General features: G+C 42.7%; 1 protein-coding gene across 3 annotated transcripts in view; it reads left to right on the top strand.

Moving 5' to 3' along the window:
- Positions 1-10,157, top strand: part of Tmtc1 (transmembrane O-mannosyltransferase targeting cadherins 1) — a 211,626-nt gene extending 201,469 nt beyond the window's left edge. For all 3 annotated transcript variants that reach the window (XM_052175329.1, XM_052175330.1, XM_052175328.1), the window contains 2 exons: positions 1-69; positions 4,692-10,157. The exon at positions 1-69 is cut by the window's left edge and continues 9 nt beyond it. In XM_052175329.1, coding sequence (XP_052031289.1) covers positions 1-69; positions 4,692-4,832 — 210 coding nt within the window. In that variant the 3' untranslated portion in view covers positions 4,833-10,157. The remainder of the gene's footprint in view (positions 70-4,691) is intronic.
- Positions 10,158-20,504: the final 10,347 nt, after the last annotated feature.

Below are 20,504 nucleotides of genomic sequence, written 5' to 3'. Positions count from 1 at the left end.
ACTGCTGTGACCCTGGATCCTGACCAGGCACAGGCCTGGATGAACATGGGCGGCATCCGGCACATCCAGGTAGGTGTGGCACTCACTCACTGTGTTCTCACCCACCCTGGGTCAGAAGCCATTGTTCATGTTCTCTTTGAAAGCATTAGAATACTTAAAACAGGCATTTTGAAAGTAAAATTCACAAGAACTGTATTTTCTAATAAGTGGATATCATGGACCCATTCTAAATATTTCTAAATTAAACTCCATGCACTGCTGATCTTAGGAGACCCATATGTGCTGGGAGGAAGAGCCATCAGACAGTGGTTGAGGTGTGCACTGACCCTATGATGCTTGCTGACACCCCAGCAGTACCAGACTGTTAATTTAAATACTGCTTTACTCTTTCCTGTTTTATTTTCATTTTTTTTATTTTTTATTATGTGCATGGGACTATGGATTTGTACATTTGAGTGCAATGCCATCATAGGCCAGAAGAGGGTGTTCACAGGTCCCCTAGAGCTGGAATTTACAGGCCCTTGTGACAAGCCCAACATGGGTGCTAAGAGCTGAATGTGGATCTTCTGTAAGAGCGGTATGCACTCTTCACTGCCAAGCTATCTCTACTGCCCCTTTATTTTGTGTGTTGAAAACATTTTTTATTCTCTAACCTTGTAATGGAAAGCACATTTGTGTGCTATAGCCCATACTCCCTGAAGCTACCTTTGGGTGAGTCTTTCTGCCAAGAATGATTGAAAGTGACCCTGGGTGGGATTGTTGTTTTATAGCCAATAAAGTCAAAGATGTGTCATGATTCATTCACGTCTGTACTCACTCATCTTACCGGCCTCTCCACCGAGCATCCATCCTGCCTGCCAGGGGCACATCTAGACACTGGGCACGGAACAGTGACCAGACAAGCCAGAAACTGCTGTCCACTAGAGTTTATGTTCTAGTGACAGGCAATACATACACATGTGCACACATCCATATATACATGCCTAGAATATATCACATGGTAAAAGGCATATGAGGAAAATAGGGAAAGATGAGAGGGTGTTGGCAGGGCTCTCAGAAGAAGGATCCTGTCGAGTATAGAGAGTTGAAGGGATCAAGTCATGTGAACGAATAGAGAACTCATGCAAAGGTCTGAGGCTGAGGTGCTTGGCATGTTCGGGAAACAGTAAGCAGGAGCATGGCTGTTCAGAGGAGAAGGTGGATGCTAAGGCCTAAGAGAGTGAGGCCTACAAGAGTTTCCCAGGCTTGGGCTTCCTGCTAGGTAACCTGGGTCCTTGAAGGACTTTTCACAGAGATGCCAAGGCCTGACTTGTTATGCTAACTTGCACGCAGGCTTCTCTCAGACTCTGCAGGGGTGCAGACAGTGTGGTGACGAGGATGTCCAGGAGGCCTGCTAGGGTCTTCCTTCCACAGGCACTGACACACAAAGGCAGCAAAGGGACAGGGACTGCACAGTGGCTGTGCAGATGAGATAACAGACCTCAGTGTGGGAGATCGGAAGCACATTGCTGCTCAGTCACAGACCTGTGCTCTGGTCGGCAGCACTGTGAGATGGTCAGCAACACCTAGCTGTGAAACTTTCTCTAGAATAGTGCAATTGTTTAAATATTTAAGTTGTATATTTAGTAGTTTTAAAAAATGATGCACAGTTTTCTCAGATGGAATATACCAAAAACCAAAGTTCAGTTGTTAATTTATCTATTGAGTGTCTTATTTTTAGTGTAATTGGCATCTATTTAAACTAATCAGCGTTTGTCACTTCAGACATCATGGATTAGCCTGTGTAATAGGAAACTCCCACATTCACAGCTAAACAATTCTGTGGGTGAATGTGAACAATGTGTAGTTGGCACATAGCTTGGCAGTGTCACTTTGAGGCCACCATAACAGTCTAGGGTATTATCACTAGGCATGCAGGAACAATCCTGGACTTGCTGTGTCTTCTGCAAGGAAAGTTCACCACAGTGCTACATGCCTTGGCCCTGGCTTCTGCCCTGTGGCTGGAGAGAATGGGCCTCCAAGGGTTATGGAGGTGAAGAGTTGAAATAATGCCTTACATAGAGGTGATACCGACGGGGAGAAGTCCATGAGAGCTGCAACCACCCTAGGAAGAAAGGACACTCATCACTCATTGTCTCTGAGTCAGTACTTGTGACCCGGAAGTGCCTCAGATGTGGATAGTCAGGGCTAAATGCAACATTCTCTCCAGCTTTCACACCGACGCTGTTGGTAATTGTATAGGGTATTTTTAGTGTCTATAGTTTGACAAGTAGGCCACTCCATGAGGTCAGCTACAGAATCTTCCATTTACAGTATCTTGTCTGCTCAGAAAGTGCCAGTCTTTGAACATTTTGCACTTTTTCGGATATTCACTCTCTTTTACATAAAATGAAGTGGATGGGCTGGAACTATAGCCTCTAAAGAGGATTCCATCGTACAAGCCATATTTCAAAATACTGTCTCAGTGTGGCCTCATGGTGACCATCTGTGCCTTGTAGAATGTTATTGTACAGTAGAAGGCTCTGTGAGGCCAAGCTTGTTCTGTGTCTCACTGTCCAAAGGGCAGCAACTGATACCAACTGGGCCAAGGAAATGTGTCTGGCATGCCTGATGGGTCTTAGTCTTAATTAATTAAAAGTCAGTTCTATAAATAAGATCATTCAAGTTCCTACACAGCATAGAATTGGAGTCATTGACTTAGGGATATAATTGAAAAAGTAAACAGAGTTTACAGTTTAATCAAGAAAAGAGCAATTTGAGAGTGAGAAGGCAAACTAGATTTTGTCCAAAATAGCAGAGAAACCCAACAATCTGAGACAATACCGAGGTTAAGGGTGAAACCCAAATTCAGGGTAGACTCCAAGAACTTGTGGCTCACTACATGGAGTATTTTGAGAGCTCTTGGATCCAAAAACATGCAGGTGCCCACATATACACTAAGCTTAACAGAAATCAGAGACTCGGAAGAGGATGGTGGAGTTAGCAAACCAGTAGTGTCACAGAACTGGGCTCCTGCTCTGAGGCAGTTTGGCCTTTCAGCGTCAGTTGTCAGATGTGTCTGTCTGCACAAGCCATTGATTGTACTCAGAGTACAGTTTTTTTCCTCATCATTTCATGTTCTCTTTCAGCAGCTGCACACATAGACACCATTATAACCAGAAAGTGAGTCATAGAAACTGAACAGTCTACCCAATGATGGGATGACTACATCATCCTGTGTGTGTGTGTGTGGGGGGGGGGTCCTCACGGTGTTATCAGACAGCACCTAAGGTCTTTCCACACAATCACATGTGGGAAGATATATCTTGGTAAACATTAGCTGCTAGCTTCCAGAGGTGTGGTTTTATATTGTGATGGAAATTTAAACCATCTCTGGTGTCAACCCATATGGGAGCTACAGCTGAGGAGGATATAAAATCAATTCATAGCTTTAGGATAAGAATAAATTGGGCAGCTTCCTGGGAAAGGTGTAAACATATATGCTCCAGGTAACGCAGACTGCAAAAAGGGTCCTATCTAAGGTGAAGCAATGACTTTCTAGTGGGGTTTTGTATAAGCATGAAGGTGACTCAAGAACACCTGCATCTCTGAAAGCACCCCTCAGCTGTGTCTCTAGAGCCTCATACCCCACTTTCAGGAATCTCCTGCCTCAACTTCCAGCAACTATTTGCTGCTTGCGTAACCTCAGGGAAGGGCCTCATGAGTCTTGCAAGTCTCATGAGCTTCCTGGGCCTGTGAGCAGAGGAAACAGACAACAGAAGCTATAGTCTTGGGCTCTACACCAGATGAGGAAGATGATACAGTAGGCAGTAGAAAGGGGAATAGGAAAAAGCTACGAGCTCTGCCCAATTGTCAGTGGCCATTTAGACCCAGGCACACTGGCCTTAATGGGTTTAAAGAGGTGAATATTGACAGAATGTGCTCAGCAGGTCAGAGGTCACACTCTTTCTGCCCTTCTGCAGTGGCTAGCTTATCAAATACTATGGCTAAGAGATAAACCCAAGTCCATCTTTATTTATTTTGTGTGCATGAGTGTGTTGCCTGCATGTGTGTGCACCATGTGCATGCAGTGCTCATGAAGGTCAGAAGAGAATGTTGGATCCCTTGAACTGGAGTCACAGTGGTTGTGAGCCATCATGTAGGTGCTGTGAATGACACCATCCCCCAGGGTCCTCTACAAAAACAAGTGTTCCTAACCACTGAGCCATTGGTCCAGCTCAAAGCCCATCTCTTTAATCAAGTCTTCTCTTTGTATAAAGCTTTCATTAAGGCAAAGGTTTCTTTTTTTGTGTTTCAAGGTAAAGATTAGAACAAACTAAGAAGAGAAAATGGATATCTGTTTAATTATTGCTCTCCCCCGCTTTCCCATGCCCTACCCCAAGCCTGTTTGCTTAGAGAGGACAGCAGATCAGTGCTAACCTGCTGAGAACACTGTAAAATGACAGTCTCCTCCATACTGAGAAAGCTGAAATCTGTGTTTCGGCCATTGAGCCTTATGCTATAACTATCAGCCTCCACATTCCCCAGCTGGCTGGTTCTTAAAACAAATGGATTTTCCCAAAGCCCCAAGAGATAAGGATGAAAATACCCATGGATAAGGTCTCCTTAGGGGAGCCTTGATTACTGGCAGCCCTTCTCCGTCTTCAGAGGATTGTGCTGAGCAGAGTCTTGCTCTCTTTCTTTCCCTGCAGGGAAGCTATGTGTCTGCCAGGGCCTATTATGAGAGAGCGCTGACGCTGGTCCCAGACAGCAAGTTACTGAAGGAAAATCTGGCCAAGCTGGATCGCCTGGAGAGGAGGTTACAAGAAGTCAGAGAACGGGATCAAACATAGATTGAAAGAGGACACGGGCATGTGGGACTCAGCTGGCTGGAAGAGGACAGAGCTGGGGAGGCCTTGCTTACACACAGCAGGCTCTGCCAGCCAGGCAGTCCTCTCCTGGTGGCACGGTGGGAGACAGCCACTGGTGACTGTGCTTAAAGAGTTGTTTCCATGAAGAGACAAACAGCAGAGGAGAGCAGACTGTCTGCAGGGAAGGGAGACAGCCAGAGCGCGCTTTGCCTGCTCCTGTGTGATTCCCAGTCCCAGGATAGGATAGTAAGCAGTGCTTTGGCAGCAGATAGTGACCTCCATTCTTACTATAGCCCAGAAATATAGAAACTCAAAGTCCTGTAAACACAGCAGCTGTTCCTAAGAAAGGATGCATTCTCTGAAGTCAAGTTCAGTTAATTCTCAAGAATCTAGCGTCAGTGGTGAAGAGCATTGGTAGCGCCCTGTGGAGTGCAGGGGAGCAGAACACTCGATAGCTGGGCTTGAGCTAATGTCCCCCAAGAGTATCGCGAAGCACCTTTGGAGAAGTACATTAAATTCTACTCTGGTATATGGGGTTTTTTTAGTGCCTAAAACACCAAAATGGAATCTTCTACAATTGTATGTGGCTATGTTTATCTCTACAGGAAAATCAAAGTTCAGCATCCTTGATTCTATGGAAATGTTTTAAATGTTTGAACTGTATTCCAGGTTTCACTAGTGTCGTGTCTCCACTCTGAACCTTGTGAGTGCATTAATCCTGCAGTTGGGACCCTGAAATGTGTCGCTCAAGTGTGGAGCAGTGAGCTGCACTCTGCACAAGTGTGCAGAAGTGTTAAAGGTTTGGGCCAGAGAAGGGCTCTACTTTATTCTCTTAAGGTCAAGACTTGTGAGATTTATTGTTTTGGAAAGATATATTTGAGCACTGACGAATCTTTACATTGTGTTACAGAATTCCTCACAGACTCTTTTAAATTGAGGAGAAAGAGCTCTGTCGTTGACTTTGAGGTTTAGTGGGGATTCTGTATTTAAAATACAAGTGAGTTTGGAGACTTCTTAGAGAATACGCTAAAACTCTAGGATGAAGTAAAAATCCATAATTTTTTAAAAATATATTTATATTTAAAAATAAGGAAGGCAAAGTTGAAATCACAATATGACATTATTTTTAGTGTTATTTATTGTATAACTTATAAAATATTTAATATATATCCATATCTTGTTTTTTTCCCTCTGTACATAGTCATTTTGATAGCAGCTCTCAAAACCAAGCATATGAAAATTGCAAGATAGGAAAGCTTTCACAGTCTCCCAAATCATATTGGTTATTTGCCAATAAAAGTAATAGAGTTAGGGGCAGCTCAGTGTTTTGGGACTGAAGGAGTTAGAAGGGCTCGTCACTGAAAACAAAAACACCACAGGCCCCGCAGGTCCTGATGCTGAGCCAGTCATCACACAGACATGAGAGCTGGAGAGCAAAAGCATCTCACCAGTGCAGCCAGGCCCAAGGGAAAGCCCTCTGCTTCTTATACCCCAGCATCAGAGTGCGGTGCCTCTGGGTGTTATTTTTGTAGCAGGTAAGTTGAAATAAATGGCTGAAAATGTATTTGGAAAGGCTTGTGGTGTGGTGTTGATCCAACACACACCTGCTTTGGGGGGGGGCAGTTTTTGTCACCTGGTTTCTGTCAACATTATGTAAATTACAATATCATAAATTGATCTGGAATCTTATTTTTCCCATCTAAGATATAATATATATTCTATATTAAGAAATATATCCAAAAAAAGAAATATAACTTTAGTCCCAAGGTCAAAAAAATGTACTATAATGTTTATTATAAAATAATTTCTAGCCCCTAAGTTGGATGGCAGGGACCCTTGGTAAAAGTCACCTCTTAGTTATAATAGTCTTTAACAAAATGGATGCATTAAAAAAGTAATGGGATAGATTGGACTACAAGGACTTTGCCTTACAGAAAATGCTTCGGAAGATCTCAATATACGCTTGCTAGAATAATTAAAAAGGCAATTACAAAGTAAACCTTTCAGAGAAGAAAAAGCCACGTGAGGTCTAGGAGACTGCTGTATCTGGTCCTCTCTTCTTTCTCCTTTGTCTCCCCACTTTGGCACCTCCTGAAGCAGTAAAAATAAGCACTGCTTACAAAGAAAAGCCAAGTCAGCTTGCTTTGTTGGCCCAGATATCTTGGATCCTTTATTGAAATGAGCCAGTGAGATAGTTTCCACAGTTGAAACGTTTCCTGAGAGAAAATCAATCGCAAACTGTTTGAGTGTATTTCATTGAGTGTATTTTGTAACATGCTATTTGGTCCTTGTGACGAGGAATAGTAAGTGGGCATCGTCTTTATTGCAGTAGAAACAGAGCCTGGCATGTCATGAAAATGCATCTGCTTTGCCGTTAGCAAGCTTGTGCTCTACGGTGGCTGGAGAGCTGTTTCGGAAGCCTAGGAGCAGAGCTGGCTTTGTCCTAGCAGTGCCTCATCTGAGACTCAGACCCAGGACCTTGAGCACACCAGGAGACATGCTCCCTCTGAGCTCTGACCTCAGCTAAATTTATTCTTAATGTTTTTTTGTTTGTGTCCAGCCCCGTGTCTCAGAATTCTGAAACATGCTTTAGGTAGGAAGGAGACAAAGAACAAATCAGGATTTGCTTGGCCTGTTCTGAACCCCCAGCATAGCATGCCTGAAGTTCTTCCTTCTGTTACACACAGAGCCCTTACACACATCCTTGCAGCCCCTCCCACCACCACCATTCCTTGTCAGGCCTGCCCTTCTTCCTACCCAGCCCCAGCCCATGTCATGACATCCACCCAGACAGCAGTCCTCCTCCATTCATGTGCCCGTTGACATAGAAGTTATAGGAATGGCTTGGGGATTATTTGGTTAGGATTTTTTTTCAAAATGATTCAAATGATATTAATGTCATTAATAAAACCTGCTTTGGTGGTGGCATGCAGGTGAATGGACCAAAAATGTGGAGACCATGGAGAATAGTGTGCTCTTTGAGGCCCGGTGCCCTTTTTTGTTTGTGTAGTTTTGGAGTTGGAACTTTGTGGATGCCAGGAGAGCCTTCTATCACTGGCTACCAGTGACACCTCAGCCTCGGAGTTGTTTCTTTTGAAGTTTGGTCAACATTAGTATGCAGGTTCTCTTTTGAAGTCTCCAGCAGAATTTCACAGGCTCTTTGCAGCTTTCAGTCAAGACTTAATAAAAATTCTAAACCACACTGTAGAAGCCAGCCAGTTGTGACTGATGTGACTGAACTGAGGGAGAAAAAGGAAGCAAATGTCCCATTTCTCGTGATTGTTAGCAGACAGTTTATATCCTTCTGATTAGCAGCATGGGCTGGTACTAAGGCCCTCCCTCCAGCACAGGGCCTCCCAGTACTGACTGCCCTTAGAGAACCAGGACCCTCCTACATGCCCTAAGACCCAGCTTTCTGGTGCTAGCAAAGTCCTGCAGGGCTGAGCACTTTAACTAAAGAAACTTGTGACTTTTATCAAGGGATGTTAGTAAAATGACAATTCTGTTTCTAGATTGGACTAAAATGAGCCAAAGAACTCAAAGAATGAGTCGTTGCCCCATGGTTTGGTCAAGGCCAGTTCCTCTAGTTGGACTGGCAGGTGGCTGAGTAGGGTGGCTTTATGCTTGTGGCAACTGGACTGTAATTTACCCTTCCATTTAGAAATGAAGGAGAGGCACCACCTTGCTATGAGCATGTACCAGGAAAGGTACCAAACATAACAAATGAAAATAACAAAAACCTGATTTCTTTGGACTCTTAGAAGGTGTTCATCACTCTGTATTTGCCTCTGCCTGTCTCTCTCTGCTTGGCACAGACACTGGTGTTGTTTAGTTCTTGATTAGACTTATTCAAACTCATTGTTTTATGAGCCAGGTGGTGGTGGTGCACACCTTTAATCTCAGTACTTGGGAGGAAGAGGTAGGCAGAACTCTGACTTACAATCCAGCCTGGTCTACAAAGTGAGTTCCAGGATAGCCATGGCTACACAGAAAAAACAAACCGTGTAGCTGTACTAAGGAGTTGGGTTTTTCTTGCTTTCTTATTTTCATATCACAGTTTCCATTGTAGGTTGGTGTTGCCCAAATACTACGGCAAAGCCCAAGCATCTAAAAGGCATCCTTTCACATGTAAAAGTATAGAAGTCTGCCAAACCTCCCTTCCAGATAGCAGCTGTATAAGCTAAGGCTATGGAATACCAAAAACAATGTCAGAAATATAATAATTCTTGCCATTATTCTGAGTTTTCAATGCAAGGCATGTTGTATAGTTCTGAAAACACTTCCAATATTTTTGTTTCTATGATCTCTTTGTTCCGAGAAAACAGATAAATAACTGGTAGTACCAACCACGGCTTCCTATCAAAGTGGGATTACAGGATAGAAAAAATAGGGGAAGCCACCTGTTGGCTCATATTAAAATATTTCATTTTGATCATTTGAACTCTTCTGATTAAAGCCACCAGGACATGTGTCTTTAAAAAGAGACAGACAGCACCTCCCAATGCATAGTCCTGGTCTGATTATAAATGTAGGTCATCAGCTATTCCTCTCTAAGTGGAAGCATCTGTGTTCAGAAATCCAGGATATCTTCTCATTGTCAGGGGCACACACTCTATATTCATAGCGAATCTGGAAGTTCCTAATGTGCATATCCTTTGGGGGTTCTTTAGCTGTCGGCCCATCATGGGGGCATACTAGCTCAAGATTAGTACTTCAGAGTTCTAATCGTAGTGTCACCCTGAGGAGCTGCATCGCTGTGGCAGGTTGGTATGTCTCAGTGGAGTTTGTCCCCCATGGAGCACTGTTCTGGCCAATGGTTCCGGGAATACCATGAACCTCTTCAATGCATGGAAAAGCACTATACATCTGCGGAGATAATGATCTTGACCCGCCCCCCCCCATTATTCTTGGTAGTGAGCACTACAACCACAACAAAACACATAAACAACCCTGGGAAGGATTGGGTTGCCAAGGTAACATAACAAGAGTAGCAACTCTTACTTTACAGTCTGTGTGCTTAAAGTTCTCGTAGTGACCCTGTCAGCTTTCCTGGGAGAAAAGATAACTTTTTCTCCCAGGGAACTGAGATGTCTGCAGAGGCCAGAGCTTGTTTTGATGTGTGGAAGTCACTGTATTTGCTGTCAGGACCTTGTTCTTTGTTCCCACTGCTCAATGTTCCTGTTTTGAGTGATTGTATATAAATGTACACCTGCTTTATTTTTGCTATGCTGCTTAAAATATTTCTCCATGTAAGTCTGACTGTATACTTTGCCTAAGTCTTTCAAAAATAAAAATGTCTATTTTATATAAAACATGGTAAAATAACAATTCTGTCTGGCCTCAGTCTCTCAAGTGCTCTGATTAGATTCCATCAATAGTTTTTTTCCTAGTAAATCTGGGATCCAGAAGTAAAGATAGCCTGTCCTTATCTGTCAGGTATCTGTTCCACACCATAACTGCCTACTTCTCCTCTGGAGGAGACTCTGCCCTTGACTCCCTTGGCAGACACCTCCAGGCCAGTCTCTGGCTTTGTACACCTCTGGCTTTGTAGGTGTCTTTGGGCCTTTTTTGTGCAAATGGAAGTTAGAAATCAGGGGTTCAGCTATACCTAGACCCAACACTCTCTCTCCCTCTCTCCCTCTCCCCCCTCTTTCTGTGTGTGTCTCGGCTCAGGACTTTACCTCATGCAACTTCATCTTCCCCATTAGCCTCTGTGTTATCCTTTCTCTTCCTCTGCTTGCTTAAATAGCCACCTGTGTGCATTCCTGCAGCACTGAAATGTAGAATCCCAGAGGCTGATGTGAAAATCAGGAAAATGGCCTGGAATCTGTCTCTGTTCCACAGAATAGTAGTTGGGGAATCTCTACAGTTGGTGGATATTAGGTCAGAACAATGATATCAATGGTGTTTTATTTTTAAAATGCTAATGCTATTTCAGAACAAACATTTTCTGTGTATATGGGTGGGAATGTGTACGTACACGTACACACACACATATGCACCACATGCATGCAGTCACCCAGAGAGGCCAGAAGAGGGCATCAGATCTGGAACTGGAAGTTACAGGCAATTTTGAATTGCTGTGTTGATGCTGGGACCTGAACCCAGCATAACTTTGAGGCAGATGGGTCTTTATGTCACATACCTTAATATTCTAGTATAACAAAACTGATATAAAAAGTAACTTTTTATTCTCCTGAAGTAATTGTCATTGTCATCCAAGAGGCCAACTGCTTCTGCTAACCTAGGCCTAGTCCTGGAAGCTTCTAGCCTCCGTGTATATCTTACCTAAGCCTGGAATGTTTTCTGTCTCTGAGACTTACTACTGAATACACTCACCCTTTCTGAGTTCTTTCTGAACTCTGGCTGGCTGCTGCAACTCAGCTGCTCTGACTCACACTCCTCTCCAGCTGACTGACTCAATACAACTTTTCTGAGTTTCTGACTGAATTGCTCCTCTTGGCCTCACACTAACCTTGGCAATATGTTCTGATCTTCTAGCTCTTTCTCATTCTCTGGCTTGTTCTATCTTCACCTGTGTCTAGCTTGTTCTTTCTCCACAGCCTGTCTCTCTATAACACTCCTGGCAAAACTGCCTCCTCCCTGTCTCAGCTGCTCTCTTAAGTAGCTTCCCTTTCCTCTCCTTATGAGAGTTGGGCATAGCCTATTCTGCCAATTCTTTCTCTGATTATCACTTGGTCTGACACTCAATTAAACATCACTTTCAAACATGGGTGCTTCCTTTTATAAACTAACATTATCTTTATTGTTTGGAATTAAAGGTATATGACTTCTTGGCCTTTTGGCTAAGATCAAGTGTGAAATTAAAGGTATATACTAAGGGTAGGTCTGTATTCCAGCCAGAGGGCTTAAAGGTGTGTGCTAAGGTTGAGCCATACAACATCTAGAAACAGGTGTGCTTTTTTTCCTCTGTAAACAACACAACCTCATGGTTTACTGTGTGATGAAGTGCCCTGCAATGAAATGACCTGTTATATTCATGCTTTATCTTTGTGGGAACCTGGGTGCTTGCTATTCTTGTTCTCTGACTCAACTTTACTGACCCTGTAGTCTTCCAGGGCTGTTCCCATGTTGAAGGAGAAGGTTGCCATGGGAAATAAGGCAGAATTTGGAGCTGTTACAGATTTCTTTTCCACTGACAGTCACCTGATGCCTGATTAGCTGGCGCTGTTGGCTGGTACTCCCAAGACAGCAACATTAAGTCCTCTTTCATGAGGCTTTGAATTTACTCTATAGCCAAGACAGACCTTGAATCTGGGATAATCCTGCCTCAGCTTCCAAGCAGCTGGAATGACAGGCTTAACTGTTAGGTCTGTATATCAGCTTGTACAGAAAGAAGAATTAAGCCAGCCATAGTAGAACACATCTGTAATCCCAGTAGCACACAGGAGCCTGAGGCAGAATGATTCCAAGTTCAAGGCCAACCTGATCTACCTATAGAGCCAAGAAGATCCTGTCTCTGAAAAAGAGGAATGACTTAAGAAATACTTCTTTACTACCAAACAATAATTTAAAGGGTGACTTTGAAAATAAAATTGAGTCTTCCCATTAATTGAGTGCATGACAGACAATGACCACAATAATGGTCTCTGTTATGAAGACATTACCATCTGCAAGGCACTCTGTAACTGGTATTACCGCTCTTAATAAAGGGCATCTTGAATCCCATGACTGAGTTGGTGTCTTCAAGCGAGAAATGGAAATGAGGGTAATTATGGCCACAACCAAGATCCCCGCCTGTGTTCAGGAACCTGCTTTGAATAAAGTGCTGAAAAATAACCACAGTGACTTTTCCTGAAATGAACAATCTGGAAATATGGAAGGTTAAACTCCAAACAGAAGTGATAGTGTCTGCTTGGTAGTTGGTGAATTTGGTCCTTAGACATCTCTTCATTTGGAGACTTTGATAGGGTAGTGTACTAGATATCCGAGTTTACTTTTTAAAGATTTATTTTGTTATTTTGAGTATATGAATATTTTACCTACATGTATGTTTGCAAAAAGTAGACTTGCTAGATATCCTAGGAAGTCAGAAGGCATCAGATCCCCTGGGACTGGAGTTACAGTTGTGAGCTGCTGTGTGGATGCTGGAAGTTGAAACTATGTCCCCTTCAGAAGCTCTGGACCATTGTGCCATTCTCCAGCCCTAGACTCAAGTTTTAAACATCATTTTAAGGCAATCAAAGGCATTACAACATTGCATTTATGGGTATAGTAATTTTCATAAAGTAAATAACTGTGTAACTGACCCTTGGATCAAGAATATAAATGAGTATCCGACATGAGTAGGTCCTGCCTGCCTCTATACTTTTCACTCCCCTAGAAGTAACCAGTGCCCTGAATCCTAACAACATGGTGAGTTTTGTGAACTGAAGACTTTTCAACCCATTTCTTGGTCCTTACGACTTGATAAAATGTGCCCTGGGAAGCAGCCCTGTCAGATATGTTTGGAGACTGTGGTTTGTTGTAACAAACCCAGACCACAGCTATCTCATTTTCAATGCAAGGTTTTTTTCTTATGTGTTCTTAATGCTCCTGTCAAAACAAGCCTTATTTTTCCTTCTTGATCTGAAAATACTCTTTTGATATTTAGTAAGGGCTCCAAAGATGTTTTATGGGAAAGGAGGAAATACAACAGTCCAGGAGGGAGGGTTGCTGGGCCATGAGAAAGAAGAACAAAGGCTGACGTGGAGAAATGGTCCCCTTGCCTATCACACCATGGAATATAATGAATAACTTCCTAGCTAGTGGTTGTGCTTGAAGTTCAAATCCTCTGAGAAGGAACCATGGAAAGACATCAATTGTTTTCTTCTTTGTTCCATATCTCAAGGTCACTCTGACATGTACTAGAATCTGAATTAAGCTTTAGAACAAAAAATGTTTGATTAATTTAAAATTCTTAGTCTGACACATATAAACTTGTCTAAGAACTCATGGGCATTGATGTTTTCATTTTAACAAAGACTGGATCTTGTATAAGATTTTCATAAGGTATGTCTTTATGTTTATGAGGGTTTAAAGCCACCTTTGAAAAATAGTGTCTTAGTCAGGGTTTCTATTCCTGCACAAACATCATGACCAAGAAGCAAGTTGGGGAGGAAAGGGTTTATTGAGCTTACACTTCCACGTTGCAGTTCATCACGAAAGAAGTCAGGACTGGAACTCAAGCAGGTCAGGAAGCAGGAGCTGATGCAGAGGCCATGGAGGGATGTTTCTTACTGGCTTGCTTCCCCTGGCTTGCTTAGCCTGCTCTCTTATAGAACCCAAGAACAGCAGCCCAAATGTGGAACCACCCACAAGGGGCCCTCACCACTTGATCACTAATTGAGAAAATGCCCCACAGCTGGATCTCATGGAGGCACTTCCCCAACTGAAACTCCTTTCTCTGTGATAACTCCAACCTGTGTCAAGTTGACACACAAAACTAGCCAGTAATTGACCCCTTGTCAACTTGACACACAAACACATCATTATTAAGCCTCAACCCTTACTTTCTTATTCATCCCCAAGATCTAAATTACTTTAAAAGTCCCACGGTCTTTACATATTAAAAGTTCAGTCACCTTAAAATATCCAATATCTTTAAAATTCAAAGTCTTTTAAAAATTCAAAGTCTCTCAACTGTGGGCTCCACTAAAATACTTTCTTCCTTCAAGAGGGAAACATATCAGGGCACAGTCACAACCAAAAGCAAAACTCAAACTCCAATAGTTCAATGTCTGGGATCCAACTCACGATCTTCTGGGCTCCTCCAAGGGCTTGGGTCACTTCTTCAGCTCTGCCCTTTGTAGCACACAGCTTGTCTTCTAGGCTCCAGCTGCCTGTACTCCACTGCTGCTGTTGTTCTTGGTGGTCATCACATGGTACTGACATCTCCAAAACGCTGCTATCTTCCACTGTAATTAGGCTTCACCAATAGCCTCTCATTGGCTCTCATCAGGGTGACAAGCCTCTGTTCCTATGCATTACACCTTCAAGTCCTGGGCTATCAATTGCAACTGAGGCTGCACCTTCACCAATGGCCTTCCGTGGCCTCTCACTGTACCAAGAGCTTCAGCTGCTCTTCATCACCCCTTCATGCCTTCAAAACCAGTACATCTAGGTGACTCTTACACAGTACCAAGTCCAGCCACAGCACAAAATACAACTGTGGCTATCTCTGGAATACACTCTCTGTGCTCTCAGAAAACACTTCCAAGAAGATTTCATCTCAGTGATGCTGATCTCTTCTTAATCACCGCTAATTGCTTAGCTACAGCTAACCAGCATCAATAGTCCAGTAACACAAAGGTTTGCTTTAGTGGTTCTGGTATCTTGTTACTTACAGCTGATTCTTCAGCCCCAGCTAACCAAAACCACAGAATCTTCACAATCAAAACATGGCCACTTTAAGAGTCTTTAATCTTCCCTCTGAAATTTCACAAGCCAAGCCTCCATCTTCTGCACTGTTTGTAACATTGTCTTCCAAGCTCCTACAGAACTTTCCACAGCTTTTCTAGCTCAAAATTCCAAAGTCCTTCCACAGTTCTCCCCAAAACATGGTCAGGTTGTCACAGGAATACCCCACTTCCTGGTACCAATTTGTCTTAGTCAGGGTTTCTATTCCTGCACAAACATCATGACCAAGAAGCAAGTTGGGGAGGAAAGGGTTTATTGAGCTTATACTTCCACGTTGCAGTTCATCACGAAAGGAAGTCAGGACTGGAACTCAAGCAGGTCAGGAAGCAGGAGCTGATGCAGAGGCCATGGAGGGATGTTTCTTACTGGCTTGCTTCCCCTGGCTTGCTTAGCCTACTCTCTTATAGAACCCAAGAACAGCAGCCCAAATGTGGAACCACCCACAAGGGGCCCTCACCACTTGATCACTAATTGAGAAAATGCCCCACAGCTGGATCTCATGGAGGCACTTCCCCAACTGAAGCTCCTTTCTCTGTGATAACTCCAGCCTGTGTCAAGTTGACACACAAAACTAGCCAGTACAAACAGGTTATTTCTTTTTTCAGTTGGCATCTTCCTTTTCTTCTTACATTCAATCTTGTTCGTTTTCTTGGCATTATGTGGAAATTATGGTGGCTCTGGAAACTTCATCATGTTAAGTGGCTATGGAGTCTATATCCAGTGTATGTGTGAATGAAGTAGCCAGGGTCTGCAGCTCTCAGATGGGGGCTGCTGTAACCACAGGCCTGCCACTCTTGTAAAGAAACTGCTTTAGTTCTGACTACACATTGTCCTCAGGGTTTTAGTGTTTTTATTTCATCCTCCAACCAAATACAGAGTCTGCTTAACTTTAGACAACAAATAGAAACAGCACAACAGCTGCCACCACTCTGCAGCTAATAACTTGTCAGGTGACCCACAGACTTATCTAGAAAGAATATTCAGTCTTTGGTTAGAAATTTTCTTTCTTTTTTTTTAATTCGATATATTTTTTATTTACATTTCAAATGATTTCCCCTTTTCTAGCCCCCCACTCCCCGAAAGTCCCCATAAGCTCCCTTCTCTCCCCCTGTCCTCCCACCCACCCCTTCCCACTTCCCTGTTCTGGTTTTGCCCTATACTGCTTCACTGAGTCTTTCCAGAACAAGGTGCCACTCCTCCGTTCTTCTTGTACCTTATTTGATATATGGATTATGTTTTGGATATTCCAGTTTTCCAGGTTAGTATCCACTTATTAGTGAGTGCATACCATGATTCATCTTTTGAGTCTGGGTTACCTCACTTAGTATGATGTTCTCCAGCTCCATACATTTGCCTAAGAATTTCATGAATTCATCGTTTCTAATAGTTGAATAGTACTCCATTGTGTATATATAACACATTTTTTGCATCCACTCTTCTGTTGAGGGATACCTGGGTTCTTTCCAGCTTCTGGCAATTATAAATAGGGCTGCTATGAACATAGTGGAACATGTATCCTTATTACACGCTGGGGAATCTTCTGGGTATATGCCCAGGAGTGGTATAGCAGGATCTTCTGGAAGTGAGGTGCCCAGTTTTCGGAGGAACCACCAGACTGATTTCCAGAGTGGTTGTACCAATTTGCAACCCCACCAGCAGTGGAGGAGTGTTCCTCTTTCTCCACATCCTCGCCAACACCTGCTGTCTCCTGAATTTTTAATCTTAGCCATTCTGACTGGTGTAAGGTGAAATCTCGGGGTTGTTTTGATTTGCATTTCCCTAATGATTAATGAAGTTGAGCATTTTTTAAGATGCTTCTCCGCCATCCGAAGTTCTTCAGGTGAGAATTCTTTGTTTAACTCTGTACCCCATTTTTTAGTAGGGTTGTTTGGTTTTCTGGAGTCTATCTTCTTGAGTTCTTTATATATATTGGATATTAGCTCTCTATCTGATGAAGGATTGGTGAAGATCTTTTCCCAATTTGTTCGTTGCCGATTTGTCCTTTTGATGGTGTCCTTTGCCTTACAGAAACTTTGTAATTTTATGAGGTCCCATTTGTCAATTCTTGATCTTAGAGCATACGCTATTGGTGTTCTGTTCAGAAACTTTCTCCCTGTACGGATGTCCTCATGGGTCTTCCCCAGTTTCTTTTCTATTAGCTTCAGAGTGTCTGGCTTTATGTGGAGGTCCTTGATCCATTTGGATTTGAGCTTAGTACAAGGAGACAAGGATGGATCAATTCCCATTCTTCTGCATGCTGACCTCCAGTTGAACCAGCACCATTTGGAGGTCAAAGGGATACAAATTGGAAAGGAAGAAGTCAAACTATCATTATTTGCAGATGACATGTTAGTCTACCTAAGTGACCCAAAAAACTCCACTAGAGAACTCCTACAGCTGATAAACAACTTCAGCAAAGTGGCAGGTTATAAAATCAACTCAAGCAAATCAGTGGCTTTCCTATACTCAAAGGATAAGCAGGCTGAGAAAGAAATTAGGGAAATGACCCCCTTCACAATAGCCACAAACAGTATAAAGTACCTTGGGGTGACTCTTACCAAACATATGAAAGATCTGTATGACAAGAACTTCAAGACTCTGAAGAAGTAAATGGAAGAAGACCTCAAAAAATGGGAAAACCTCCCATGCTCATGGATTGGCAGGATCAATATAGTTAAAATGGCCATTTTGCCAAAAGCAATATATAGATTTAATACAATACCCATCAAAATCCCAACTCAATTCTTCACAGAGTTAGAAAGAGCAATTCTCAAATTCATCTGGAATAACAAAAAACCCAGGATAGCTAAAACTATTCTCAGCAACAAAAGAAATTCTGGGGGAATCAGTATCCCTGACCTCAAGCAATACTACAGAGCAATAGTGTTAAAAACTGCATGGTATTGGTACAGTGACAGGCAGGCGGATCAATGGAACAGGATTGAAGATCCAGAAATGAACCCACACACCTATGGCCACTTGATCCTTGACAAAGGGGCTGAAAACATCCAATGGAAAAAAGAAATTTTCTTTGGGAAACTTTAAGCTGTGAATTTCTTCTAGTTGGTGGGAGCTGGAGGAGAAGAGATTCTTTGTCATATTGATCCTTTGTGAATTTTACAGCATGCACCCCAATCCCATTTATCTCTCCATATTCACCCTTCACTCCTGAAACTTCCCCACCCAAAGAAAACAAACAAAATAATAAATACCCCCTCAAGAAAAATCATCTTCCCATGGAAGCTGTGGTGTGTCACACAGTACACCCTCTTTCCTAAACAGCTTTAATTGCAAATGTTCATTGCACTGAGTCATGGGTCTGGTTCGAGGCCTCTGACTTCTGCTCCATCATCTATACTGGATCCTCACCAGGACTTCTCATGGATGTCCTGTTGTTGCCCTGTGTCATGGAGATCCTGAAGCTTTGGATCTGTAGGACTGGTCCTTTCACGGTCCCCAGCAGTTTATAGATGAGGTAGATGTTGGGTTGGACCAACATGGAGCCCTGTGTCTGGGCCTGGGTGGAAGCTGAGTTCATCAGCCCTTCAGTTCTCCTGATCCCAAGCCATCAGGAACAGCTCTCCTGCACTGCCCCAGGTCAATAGTTTTGGTTGGTAAAAATCTTGTAGCTGTGAGTGAATAGGTGCCTGGTTGCTGGAGAAGTGCAGAGTTATTTAAACTCCTATCAGAGCTGGGCCTTAGCTTTCTGGGTGTCTTCTGTGTTAAGGTTCTGGGTGTGAATGTCAAAAGACTGTCATCAGAATTTAACTCTGCTCTCAGCTTTTCTCCAACAGCTGCTGTCTTTGCCTGAAGGATTTGGGTTTTAGTAAAAGACTAATAACAAATGGAGGGTTAGGTGTGTGTAATAAACTTTCAGGAACATGGAAGTTCTGCAGTCCAGCACGCTTGGTTTATAGATTGTTATTCTTTTCCTTTTCACCCATCTCTGTCTCTCGGTGACCTATACACACTCAACTCCAGATAATGACTAGGAGTGAAGATAATTGAAAAGGCCTGCAGTGTGTGGTGGCAAATAATGTAATTTAAAACTCGGGTGAGAGAGGCAGGAGGATCACTACAAGTTCAAAGCCAGCCTGGTCTATATAGCAAGAGAAAGGAATGAAGTCAGGATGAGAGATGAGTTTGGGACAGAGAAAAGATAAAGAACAAATCTCACAGATGAAGCCCATGAAACTTGATTTTTGTGACCTCAGTTAAATAAATTATTTTAATTTTACCGTTTGTTGGCAACATGTCACCCTATAACCCAGGCTTCCCCATAAATGATTGAGTTTGAGTTCCTGTGTACTCAGAGGTCGGTAAGTGGTTTTGATAACAGTCATTTTAATGTATCCTTTGAGTTACTCCATTCAAGCTACTTAAAAATAGCATTGAAAATGGTAAAGAAGATGTTTCTGTGTTGTACGTGTTCATAAATTCTTAAGCATGGCAAAGCACTTCCATGGTTTGTCTATGCGAGTATGTTGTTTTGCTTAGTTCTTTCACTACTTTATAAGTTGTTAGGACCATGCATCTTGATACTCATACACTCCCACTTTGCTGTTCATATAGAAGAATTAACAAACCCGGGCATTTGAGGTTGTTATCCCCATGTATAGGAAGAAAGTGACTGGCTAGGAATGGATGGTGTGAAAAGAATTTGTATCGACCACCTTTCCAGGCAGATTTTCTATGGCAGATTCATGTTGAGAAGGAATACATGGGTGTTCTGAAACCTCTGAAAGACCATGTACGACATACTGTACTAGTTGCTTTTGAGTGAAGAATGAATTTAATTATTTTGCTTTATTAACCATGTCCTAACTAGAGGAGAAGATACAACAAGAATAGAGACTAGGCAGCCATTTCATTTACAGTTAGATAAAATCAGACGAAGAAATATCTGCTTAGGCTACAATAGTCATCCAAATAAAACGAATCCTTCCAAAATATCAGAGCCTGAGGCACTGGGGTAGAACCCTGGATCCCTGAAGTTTTTCATCTCCTATAGGCCTGCTGTCATCTTGCTGTTTGCCAAAGTCTGTTTGCACACAGGGTTCCCCTGCCGGATGGTGAGTTCTCTGGGGCACAGCAAAGGGGGCATCATGCATGCATTCACAAACCAATAGGTTAGAAGTGACTATATCAGAGATTTCACTGTAAATGCTCAAGTTTTACCCCTAAAGGAACAGAGATAGAATAAGCAAGACTACAGATGTGCCCTTGAACAGAGCT

Source organism: Apodemus sylvaticus, chromosome 2 (genome assembly GCF_947179515.1).
Source record: "Apodemus sylvaticus chromosome 2, mApoSyl1.1, whole genome shotgun sequence".
NCBI lineage: Eukaryota > Metazoa > Chordata > Mammalia > Rodentia > Muridae > Apodemus > Apodemus sylvaticus.
Note: the sequence above shows the minus strand (reverse complement) of the source record. Positions and strands in the feature narration are given on the sequence as shown.